This window comes from Bombina bombina, chromosome 1 (genome assembly GCF_027579735.1).
Source record: "Bombina bombina isolate aBomBom1 chromosome 1, aBomBom1.pri, whole genome shotgun sequence".
Lineage (NCBI taxonomy): Eukaryota > Metazoa > Chordata > Amphibia > Anura > Bombinatoridae > Bombina > Bombina bombina.
Window position 1 is genome coordinate 361,772,925 of NC_069499.1, and position 12,316 is coordinate 361,785,240.

General features: G+C 40.4%; 1 protein-coding gene across 2 annotated transcripts in view; it reads right to left on the reverse strand.

Annotated features, from left to right (window-relative positions):
- The window catches only part of ZRANB3 (zinc finger RANBP2-type containing 3), a 1,006,798-nt gene that overhangs the window by 849,406 nt on the left and 145,076 nt on the right, over positions 1-12,316 (reverse strand). For both annotated transcript variants that reach the window (XM_053698237.1, XM_053698236.1), the window contains one exon: positions 7,861-7,879. In XM_053698237.1, the coding sequence (XP_053554212.1) occupies positions 7,861-7,879 (19 nt within the window). The remainder of the gene's footprint in view (positions 1-7,860; positions 7,880-12,316) is intronic.

The following is a 12,316-nucleotide window of genomic DNA, read 5'->3' on the forward strand; positions in this document are numbered from 1 at the left end:
GATAAATTACTTTCTCCAACGGTGTGTCCGGTCCACGGCGTCATCCTTACTTGTGGGATATTCTCTTCCCCAACAGTAAATGGCAAAGAGTCCCAGCAAAGCTGGTCACATGATCCCTCCTAGACTCCGCCCACCCCAGTCATTCGACCGACGGACAGGAGGAAATATATATAGGAGAAACCATATGATACCGTGGTGACTGTAGTTAGAGAAAATAATTCATCAGACCTGATTAAAAAACCAGGGCGGGCCGTGGACCGGACACACCGTTGGAGAAAGTAATTTATCAGGTAAGCATAAATTCTGTTTTCTCCAACATTGGTGTGTCCGGTCCACGGCGTCATCCTTACTTGTGGGAACCAATACCAAAGCATTAGGACACGGATGAAGGGAGGGAGCAAATCAGGTCACCTAAATGGAAGGCACCACGGCTTGCAAAACCTTTCTCCCAAAAATAGCCTCCGAAGAAGCAAAAGTATCAAATTTTTAACATTTGGCAAAAGTGTGCAGTGAAGACCAAGTCGCTGCCTTACATATCTGGTCAACAGAAGCCTCGTTCTTGAAGGCCCATGTGGAAGCCACAGCCCTAGTGGAGTGAGCTGTGATTCTTTCAGGAGGCTGCCGTCCGGCAGTCTCATAAGCCAATCGGATAATGCTTTTAAGCCAAAAGGAAAGAGAGGTAGAAGTCGCTTTTTGACCTCTCCTTTTACCAGAATAAACAACAAACAAGGAAGATGTTTGTCTGAAATCTTTAGTAGCCTCTAAATAGAATTTTAGAGCACGGACTACGTCCAAATTGTGTAACAAACGTTCCTTCTTTGAAACTGGATTCGGACACAAAGAAGGTACAACTATCTCCTGGTTAATATTTTTGTTGGAAACAACTTTCGAAGAAAACCAGGCTTAGTACGCAAAACCACCTTATCTGCATGGAACACCAGATAGGGCGGAGAACACTGCAGAGCAGATAACTCTGAAACTCTTCTAGCAGAAGAAATTGCAACCAAAAACAAAACTTTCCAAGATAATAACTTAATATCTACGGAATGTAAGGGTTCAAACGGAACCCCTTGAAGAACTGAAAGAACTAGATTTAGACTCCAGGGTGGAGTCAAAGGTCTGTAAACAGGCTTGATCCTAACCAGAGCCTGAACAAATGCTTGAACATCTGGCACAGCTGGCAGTCTTTTGTGAAGTAAAACAGATAAAGCAGAGATCTGTCCCTTTAGAGAACTTGCAGATAATCCTTTCTCCAAACCTTCTTGTAGAAAGGATAGAATCTTAGGAATTTTTATCTTCTTCCATGGGAATCCTTTAGATTCACACCAACAGATATATTTTTTCCATATTTTATGGTAAATTTTTCTAGTTACAGGCTTTCTAGCCTGAATCAGAGTATCTATTACAGAATCTGAAAACCCACACTTTGATAAAATCAAGCGTTCAATCTCCAAGCCGTCAGTTGGAGGGAAACCAGATTCGGATGTTCGAATGGACCCTGAACAAGAAGGTCCTGTCTCAAAGGTAGCTTCCATGGTGGAGCCGATGACATATTCACCAGGTCTGCATACCAAGTCCTGCGTGGCCACGCAGGAGCTATCAAGATCACCGAGGCCCTCTCCTGATTGATCCTGGCTACCAGCCTGGGGATGAGAGGAAACGGTGGGAATACATAAGCTAGGTTGAAGGTCCAAGGTGCTACTAGTGCATCTACTAGAGTCGCCTTGGGATCCCTGGATCTGGACCCGTAGCAAGGAACCTTGAAGTTCTGACGAGACGCCATCAGATCCATGTCTGGAATGCCCCATAATTGAGTTATTTGGGCAAAGATTTCCGGATGGAGTTCCCACTCCCCCGGATGGAATGTCTGACGACTCAGAAAATCCGCTTCCCAATTTTCCACTCCTGGGATGTGGATCGCAGACAAGTGGCAGGAGTGATCCTCCGCCCATTGAATTATCTTGGTCACTTCTTTCATCGCCAGGGAACTCCTTGTTCCCCCCTGATGATTGATATATGCAACGGTCGTCATGTTGTCTGACTGAAACCTTATGAATTTGGCCTTTGCTAGTTGAGGCCAAGCTCTGAGAGCATTGAATATCGCTCTCAGTTCCAGAATGTTTATCGGGAGAAGAGACTCTTCCCGAGACCATAGACCCTGAGCTTTCAGGGATTCCCAGACCGCGCCCCAGCCCACTAGGCTGGCGTCGGTCGTGACAATGACCCACTCTGGTCTGCGGAAGCTCATTCCCTGTGACAGATTGTCCAGGGTCAGCCACCAACGGAGTGAATCTCTGGTCTTTTGATCTACTTGAATCGTCGGAGACAAGTCTGTATAATCCCCATTCCACTGTCTGAGCATGCACAGTTGTAATGGTCTTAGATGAATTCGTGCAAAAGGAACTATGTCCATTGTTGCAACCATCAATCCTATTACTTCCATGCACTGCGCTATGGAAGGACGAGGAACAGAATGAAGTACTTGACAAGAGCTTAGAAGTTTTGATTTTCTGACCTCTGTCAGAAAAATCCTCATTTCTAAGGAATCTATTATTGTTCCCAAGAAGGGAACTCTTGTTGACGGGGACAGAGAACTTTTTTCTTTGTTCACCTTCCATCCGTGAGATCTGAGAAAGGCTAGGACGATGTCCGTATGAGCCTTTGCTTTTGACAGGGACGACGCTTGAATCAGGATGTCGTCCAAGTAAGGTACTACTGCAATGCCCCTTGGTCTTAGAACCGCTAGAAGGGACCCTAGTACCTTTGTGAAAATCCTTGGAGCAGTGGCTAATCCGAATGGAAGTGCCACAAACTGGTAATGCTTGTCCAGAAAAGCGAACCTTAGGAACTGATGATGTTCCTTGTGGATAGGAATATGTAGGTACGCATCCTTTAAATCCACGGTAGTCATAAATTGATTTTCCTGGATAGTAGGTAGGATCGTTCGAATAGTTTCCATTTTGAACGATGGTACCCTGAGAAATTTGTTTAGGATCTTTAGATCCAAAATTGGTCTGAATGTTCCCTCTTTTTTGGGAACTATGAACAGATTGGAATTAAATCCCATTCCTTGTTCTCATATTGGAACTGGATGTATCACTCCCATCTTTAACAGGTCTTCTACACAATGTAAGAATGCCTGTCTCTTTATTTGGTTTGAAGATAATTGAGACCTGTGGAACCTTCCCCTTGGGGGTAGTTCCTTGAATTCCAGGAGATAACCTTGAGAAACTATTTCTAGCGCCCAAGGATCCTGAACATCTCTTGCCCAAGCCTGAGCAAAGAGAGAAAGTCTGCCCCCCACTAGATCCGGTCCCGGATCGGGGGCTATCTCTTCATGCTGTTTTGGTAGCAGTGGTAGGCTTCTTGGCCTGCTTACCCTTGTTCCAGCCTTGCATTGGTTTCCAGGCTGGTTTGGGTTGTGAAGTATTACCCTCTTGCTTAGAGGATACAGAATTAGAGACTGGTCCGTTTCTGCGAAAGGGACGAAAATTAGGCTTATTTTTAGCCTTAAAAGACCTATCCTGTGGGAGGGCGTGGCCCTTTCCCCCAGTGATGTCTGAAATAATCTCTTTCAAATCAGGTCCAAATAATGTTTTACCTTTGAAAGGAATGTTAAGCAATTTTGTCTTGGAAGACACATCCGCTGACCAAGACTTTAGCCAAAGCGCTCTGCGCGCCACGATAGCAAACCCTGAATTTTTCGCCGCTAATCTAGCTAATTGCAAAGCGGCATCTAAAACAAAAGAGTTAGCCAATTTAAGTGCTTGAACTCTGTCCATAACCTCCTCATACGAAGATTCTTTACTGAGCGATTTTTCTAGTTCCTCGAACCAGAAACACGCTGCCGTAGTGACAGGAACAATGCATGAAATTGGTTGTAGAAGGTAACCTTGCTGTACAAAAATCTTTTTAAGCAAACCCTCTAATTTCTTATCCATAGGATCTTTGAAAGCACAACTATCTTCGATAGGAATAGTAGTGCGTTTGTTTAGAGTAGAAACCGCCCCCTCAACCTTGGGGACTGTCTGCCATAAGTCCTTTCTGGGGTCGACTATAGGAAATAATTTCTTAAATATAGGGGGGGGAACAAAAGGTATGCCGGGCCTTTCCCACTCTTTATTTACTATGTCCGCCACCCGCTTGGGTATAGGAAAAGCGTCGGGGGGCACCGGAACCTCTAGGAACTTGTCCATCCTACATAATTTCTCTGGAATGACCAAATTGTCACAATCATCCAGAGTAGATAACACCTCCTTAAGCAGTGCGCAGAGATGTTCTAATTTAAATTTAAATGTCACAACATCAGGTTCAGCTTGATGAGAAATTTTTCCTGAATCTGAAATTTCTCCATCAGACAAAACCTCCCTCATGGCCCCTTGAGATTGGTGTGAGGGTATGTCAGAACAGTTATCATCAGCGTCCTCTTGCTCTTCAGTGTTTAAAACAGAGCAATCGCGCTTTCTCTGATAAGTAGGCATTTTGGATAAAAGATTTGCTATGGAGTTATCCATTACAGCCGTTAATTGTTGCATGGTAATAAGTATTGGCGCACTAGATGTACTAGGGGCCTCCTGTGTGGGCATAACTGGTGTAGACACAGTAGGGGATGATGTAGTATCATGTTTACTCCCCTCATTTGAGGAATCATCTTGGGCAATAGCATTATCTGTGGCATTACTGTCCTTACTTTGTTTGGACACTATGGCACAATTATCACATAAATTTAAATGAGGAGACACATTGGCTTTCATACATATAGAACATAGCTTATCTGATGGTACATACATGTTAAACAGGCTTAAACTTGTCAACAAAGCACAAAAAACGTTTTAAAATAAAACCGTTACTGTCACTTTAAATTTCAAACTGAAAACACTTTATTACTGAATATGTGAAAAAGTATGAAGGAATTGTTCAAAATTCACAAAAATTTCACCACAGTGTCTTAAAGCATTAAAAGTATTGCACACCAAATTTCAGAGCTTTAACCCTTAAATTAACGGAACCGGAGCCGTTTTTACATTTAACCCCTATACAGTCCCAGCTATATGCTTTGCTGAGACCCAACCAAGCCCAGAGGGGAATACGATACCAAATGACGCCTTCTATAAGCTTTTTCAGTGATTCTTAGCTCCTGACACATGCATCTGCATGCCTTGCTCTTCAAAAACAACTGCGCATTAATGGCGCGAAAATGAGGCTCTGTCTATAACTAGAAAGGCCCCCATCTGAAAAAGGTGTCCAACACAGTGCCTGCCGTTTTTCTAAACGTTCCCCAAGATTATAATACCAATTATTAGATAGAATCTGCATAATATGCCTAGTAAAGCAATCGTTTTAGCCCAGAAAAATGTCTACCAGTTTTTAAGCCCTTTTTGAAGCCCTTTATTCTTTTATGTTTAACTAAGAAAATGGCTTACCGGTCCCCATGAGGGGAAATGACAGCCTTCCAGCATTACATGGTCTTGTTAGAAATATGGCTAGTCATACCTTAAGCAGAAAAGTCTGCTAACTGTTTCCCCCAACTGAAGTTACTTCATCTCAACAGTCCTGTGTGGAAACAGCAATCGATTTTAGTTACTGTCTGCTAAAATCATCTTCCTCTTACAAACAGAAATCTTCATCCTTTTCTGTTTCAGAGTAAATAGTACATACCAGCACTATTTTAAAATAACAAACACTTGATAGAAGAATAAAACTACATTTAAACACCAAAAAAACTCTTAACCATCTCCGTGGAGATGTTGCCTGTGCAACGGCAAAGAGAATGACTGGGGTGGGCGGAGCCTAGGAGGGATCATGTGACCAGCTTTGCTGGGACTCTTTGCCATTTCCTGTTGGGGAAGAGAATATCCCACAAGTAAGGATGACGCCGTGGACCGGACACACCAATGTTGGAGAAATAACAAACTTTTGATTGAAGAAATAAACTAAGTATAAAACACCACAGTCCTCTTACGACCTCCATCTTAGTTGAGAGTTGCAAGAGAATGACTGGATATGGCAGTGAGGGGAGGAGCTATATAGCAGCTCTGCTGTGGGTGATCCTCTTGCAACTTCCTGTTGGGAAGGAGAATATCCCACAAGTAATGGATGATCCGTGGACTGGATACACTTAACAAGAGAAATGTGGAATTAATTTTGCTTAGAAATGTTAAAATTTAAAAAAATCTGAATTGATTATGATTTAATAAAGATCCTGTGTATAATGTGTTCTAAACACACTGCTGAATTTATCAAAAAGAAAACAATGCATGCTATACAAATAAATGATAATAATAATAATAATAATAACTTAGGTATTAAACTTATCTTTTATTGGTTACTTTAGTTCAAATAATAGATATCAAATGAAGAAACAAATTCACATCAGTTTAAGCTAAAATTATACAGCTTATACTCACATCAGCAACAGGGGTAAAGAATATTGAAAAACTCACAGGGTGGGCTAACACACAGCAGCTCACTGTTTCAACCTGATAGTCTAAACAAACTTCATTCAAAGATTTCTATAACAGAGCAAGCAATCCTAAAGGTATGCTTGATATGAGTGTAAGCTATATCATAGATAGACAAATCTTTGTTGCACTTAAAATGATTTCTATATTGGTACATGGTTTGCGACATGTAGAGTTTAGGCCAGTACTTCATAAATCTTAGGTGCCATGCCACCATAGAGAAAAAAATTCATCCTGATGTATAAAAAATGCCTACCCGCTATATACTAAAATAGAAAAAGAATGGGCCTTGAGTACAACCTGCCACCATGTCTTTTCTTCAATGTCTCCTCTTTAAAATGTTCAATTTCAGGAAGTAAACTATGCAAACTCTGCAGTGTATATGGCAACATCCTTCTCTTTACATGCAACTGGCTAGCAATAGTGTTGATAAAGCAAGCTACTGCTAATATATCATACTTTAAAGGGCTACTAAACCCAAATGATTTATTTTATGATTCGGATAGAGCATGCAATTTTAGGCAACTTTCTAATTTACTCCTATAATCAATTTTCTTCCTTCTCTTGGTATCTTTATTTGAAAAAAGCAAGAATGAAAAGTTTAGGAGCCGGCCCATTTTTGGTTCAGCACCTGGATAGCGCTTGCTGATTGGCATCTAATTGTACCCACCAATCAGCAAGCAGAACCTAAAATGGGCCGGCTCCTAAACTTTGATTCCTGCTTTTTAAATAAAGATACCAAGATATTAAAGAAAATTTGATAATAGGAGTAAATTAGAAAGTTACTTAAAATTGCCTGCTCTATACGAATCATGAAAGAACAAATGTGGGTCTAGTATCCATTTAAGTGTCCCAGGTCAAAATCCCAAGGCAGCTTTTTGTTATGAATCAGATCTTAAACTGATATATCTTAAAAGCTGAAACAATATTAATAGCTCAAGTAGAAATGAGTTGATGACATGGTGGCAGACTATAAGAAACTATATATGATAAAAGCTCAAATAAAAATCAAATAAGCATTTGACAGACTATCACTGGCATTTTTTAGGCTTATAAATCTAAGACTCAAAACCCAGTAAAAGTGAACATATTATAAGGCCCGGTGGTTTTCATTTGCTGATAATTTCCATGTTCCTATGGAAACAAACTATCTGCTAAAAGTGATGTTCTTTGAACAAATTTATTAATTCTGAAACCGTAACAGCACAAATTAAACACATTCTAGTCCAATAATAATTAGCATTTAATTATTCTGCTCTAGCAATAATCAGTTTCACTAAAAATAGAATTTGTTTTATTAAGTACTCTTTTCCCCTCAAATTTGGAAAACACATACTAAAACATGCACAGACAAAACATTAAACAATTTTAATATAATATAAGGAGTGGTTTTACTTGCCTCATCTGCAATCATGCACCTGGAAAGAAAGAAAATATAAACATTAATACATTGTGTATAACTTTCTAATTTTAAACATGCAGATCTGTGTACAGGTCAGTTTGGCTGCACAGCAGTAAAAAAGGGACACTAAACCCACATTTTTTCTTTAGTTATTCAGATAGAACATGCAATTTTAAGCAACTTTCTATTTTACTCCTAGTATCAATTTTTAGACACCAATCAGCAAGCGCTACCCAGATGCTGAACCAAAAATGGACCGCTCTTAAGCTCATTCCTTCTTTGCCAATAAAGATACCAAGAGAAGGAAGAACAATTGATAATAATAGTAAATTAGAAAGTTGCTTAAAATTGCATGCTCTATGTGAATCATGAAAGGAAAAAAATTGGATTTAGTGTTCCTTTAAAAGGGACAGTCAACACCAGAATTATTTTTGTTTAGAAAGATAGATAATCCCTTTATCACCCATTCCCCAGTTTTGCATAACCAACACAGTTTTTACCTCTGTGATTACCTTGTATCTAAGCCTCTGCAAACTGCCCCCTTATTTCAGTTCTTTTGACAGACTTGCATTTTAGCCAATCAGTGCTTACTCCTAGGTAAATTCACATAAGTAAAGCTCAATGTTATCTATGATACACATGAACTAACACCCTCTAGTGGTGAAAAACTGTCAACATAAGAGGTGGCCTTCAAGGTCTCAGAAATTAGCATTTGAGCCTGCCTAGGTTTAGCTTTCAACTAAGAATACAAAGAGAACAAAGTAAAAACAGAATTTATGCTTACCTGATAAATTTCTCTCTTTTGCGATGTACCGAGTCCACGGATTCATCCTAACTTGTGGGATATTGTCCGTCCTGACAGGAAGTAGCAAAGAGAGCACCACAGCAGAGTCGTCTATATAGCTCCCCCTTTAACTCCACCCCCCAGTCATTCGACCAAAGGCCAAGGAAGAAAAGTAGAAAAAATAAGGTGCAGAGGTGACTGAAGTTTACATAAAAAATACTATCTGTCTTGAATAGACAGGGCTGGCCGTGGACTCGGTACATGGCAAAAGAAAGAAATTTATCAGGTAAGCATAAATTCTGTTTTCTTTTGCAAGATGTACCGAGTCCACGGATTCATCCTAACTTGTGGGATACCAATACCAAAGCTTTAGGACACGGATGAAGGGAGGGACAAGACAGGAACCTAAACGGAAGGCACCACTGCTTGCAAAACCTTTCTCCCAAAAATAGCCTCTGAAGAAGCAAAAGTATCAAATTTGTAAAATATGGAAAAGGTATGAAGCGAAGACCAAGTCGCAGCCTTACAAATCTGTTCAACAGAAGCATAATTTTTAAAAGCCCATGTGGAAGCCACCGCTCTAGTGGAGAGAGCTGTAATTCTTTCAGGAGGCTGCTGTCCAGCAGTCTCATAAGCCAAACGGATGATGCTTTTCAGCCAAAAGTAAAGAGAGGTAGCCGTAGCCTTTTGACCTCTATGCTTTCCAGCATAGACAACAAACAAAGAAGATGATTGGCGAAAATCTTTGGTTGCCTGCAAATAGAACTTCAAGGCATGAACCACGTCCAAGTTGTGCAACAGTCGGTCCTTCTTAGAAGAAGGATTAGGACACAGAGAAGGAACAACAATTTCCTGATTGATATTCCTGTTAGAAACAACCTTAGGGAGGAACCCAGGTTTGGTACGCAAAACCACCTTATCAGCATGGAAAACAAGATAAGGCGAGTCACATTGTAATGCAGATAGTTCAGAAACTCTTCGAGCTGAAGAGATAGCAACTAGAAATAGAACTTTCCAAGATAGAAGCTTAATAGCTATGGAATGCATGGGTTCAAACGGAACCCCCTGAAGAACTTTAAGAACTAAATTGAGACTCCATGGCGGAGCCAGTGTTAATTTCGTCGACTAAAACTAGACTAAAATGACTATAAAACTAAAGAAATTCTGATGACTAAAATACGACTAAAACTAAAATGACATTTTAGTCAAAAGACTATGACTAAAACTAAATCACAATGACATTTTAGTCAAGACTATGACTAAAACTAAATAAAAATTTGCTGACAAAAACATTTTATGCAAGGTGTTATAATCAATCCATATCCAATTACTGCTCTTTTGTAAAATTTATGAAACTTAATTTTATTAAATTTTAAGATATATAAAGACATGGTATATACCACAACAGTTAAATCTGTTAAATTTGTATTGCATGTTCAAACCTTAAGACCATAAATAAAACAGGTTAATAAACCTTTACTCCAGGAGTATATAATGAGTTTGGAAGTTCTAGAGCAGTGCTAATATCGTTGCCGAAAATTTTTCAAATCTGTGAACAATCAATTGATTCTTCCTATAGAAATAAGCATAACCCACGAGTATGGGTTTAAGTTATGCTGTGCCTGTGCTAGCTGCAGAAACTTTTTGCTGTGTTGAGTTTGTTGATTCTTGTTTTAATTATTAACAGAGAACTGTTAACATTTTTTATATTGGGTAATATGTTCAATACAGCCAATACAGTTTACAGTTTAGTTTTTTTATATTTTAAAGTTGCACTTCTGTTTGTTTATGAAACTTGGTTTTATTTAATTTTAAGTTTAATAAAGATGTTACATATCACAACGGCTAAATTTGTGTCTGTATTGCATGTTTAAACCTTAATACCATACGGTGTTAACAGGTGTTATGTTTACTCCTGGAGTATATAATCAGTTTGCAAATTATAGATAAATAATGCATTACACTTTAACTAAACCCCTTAGATTTTAGTCGACTAAAATCTACTGGAGATTTAGTTGACTAAAATCTACTGGAGATTCAGTCGACTAAAATCTACTGGAGATTCAGTCGACTAAAATTAGACTAAAACTAAAACAATTCAGATGACTAAAAGACGACTAAAACTAAAATGGCATTTTAGTCAAAAGACTAAAACTAAGACTAAATTGAAATTTGCTGTCAAAATTAACACTGGGCGGAGCAACAGGTTTAAACACAGGCTTAACTCTAACTAAAGCCTAATAAAAAGCCTGAACGTCTGGGACATCTGCCAGACGCTTGTGCAACAGAATAGACAAAGCAGATATCTGTCCCTTTAAGGAACTAGCGGACAATCCTTTCTCCAATCCTTCTTAGAGAAAAAGACAAAATCCTAGGAATCCTGATCTTACTCCATGAGTAGCCTTTGGATTCACACCAAAAAAGACATTTACGCCATATCTTATGATAGATCTTCCTGGTGACAGGCTTTCGAGCCTGAATCAAGGTATCTATGACCGACTCAGAGAAACCGCGCTTTGATAAAATCAAGCGTTCAATCTCCAAGCAGTAAGTTGCAGAGAAATTAGATTTGGATGCTTGAATGGACCTTGAATCAAAAGGTCCTGTCTCAGTGGCAGAGTCCATGGTGGAAGAGATGACATGTCCACCAGGTCTGCATACCAAGTACTGCGTGGCCACGCAGGCGCTATCAAAATCCCCGAAGCTCTCTCCTGTTTGATTCTGGCAATCAGACGCGGAAGGAGAGGGAATGGTGTAAACACATAAGCCAGGTTGAACGACCAGGGTACTGCTAGAGCATCTATCAGTACTGCCTGAGTATCCCTGGACCTGGATCCGTAACGAGGAAGTTTGGCGTTCTGACGAGACGCCATCAGACCCAATTCTGGTGTGACCCATAGCTGAACCAGTTGAGCAAACACCTCCGGATGGAGCTCCCACTCCCCCGGATGAAAAGTCTGACGACTTAGAAAATCTGCCTCCCAGTTCTCCACCCCTGGGATATAGATCGCTGATAGATGGCAAGAGTGAGTCTCTGCCCATCGGATTATCCTGAAAACTTCTATCATCGCCAAGGAACTCCTTGTTCCCCCCTGATGATTGATATAAGCTACAGTCGTGATGTTGTTCGACTGAAACCTGATGAATCCGGCCGAAGCCAGCTGAGGCCACGCCTGAAGAGCATTGAATATCGCTCTTAATTCCAAAATATTTATCGGTAGGAGGGCCTCCTCCTGAGTCCACAAACCCTGTGCTTTCAGGGAATTCCAGACTGCACCCCAGCCCAATAGGCTGGCGTCCGTCGTCACAATAACCCACGCTGGCCTGCGGAAACACATTCCCCTGGGCAGGTAATCCTGTGACAGCCACCAAAGAAGAGAGTCTCTGGTCTCTTGATCCAGATTTATCTGAGCAGATAAATCTGCATAATCCCCATTCCACTGTTTGAGCATGCATAGTTGCAGTGGTCTGAGATGCAAGCAAACGGAACTATGGCCATTGCCGCTACCATAAGTCCGATTACCTCCATACACTGAGCCACTGACGGCCGAGGAATGGAATGAAGAGCTCGGCAGGTGGTTAAAATCTTTGATTTCCTGACCTCCGTCAGAAATATTTTCATGTCCACCGAATCTATCAGAGTTCCCAGGAATGGAACTCTTGTGAGAG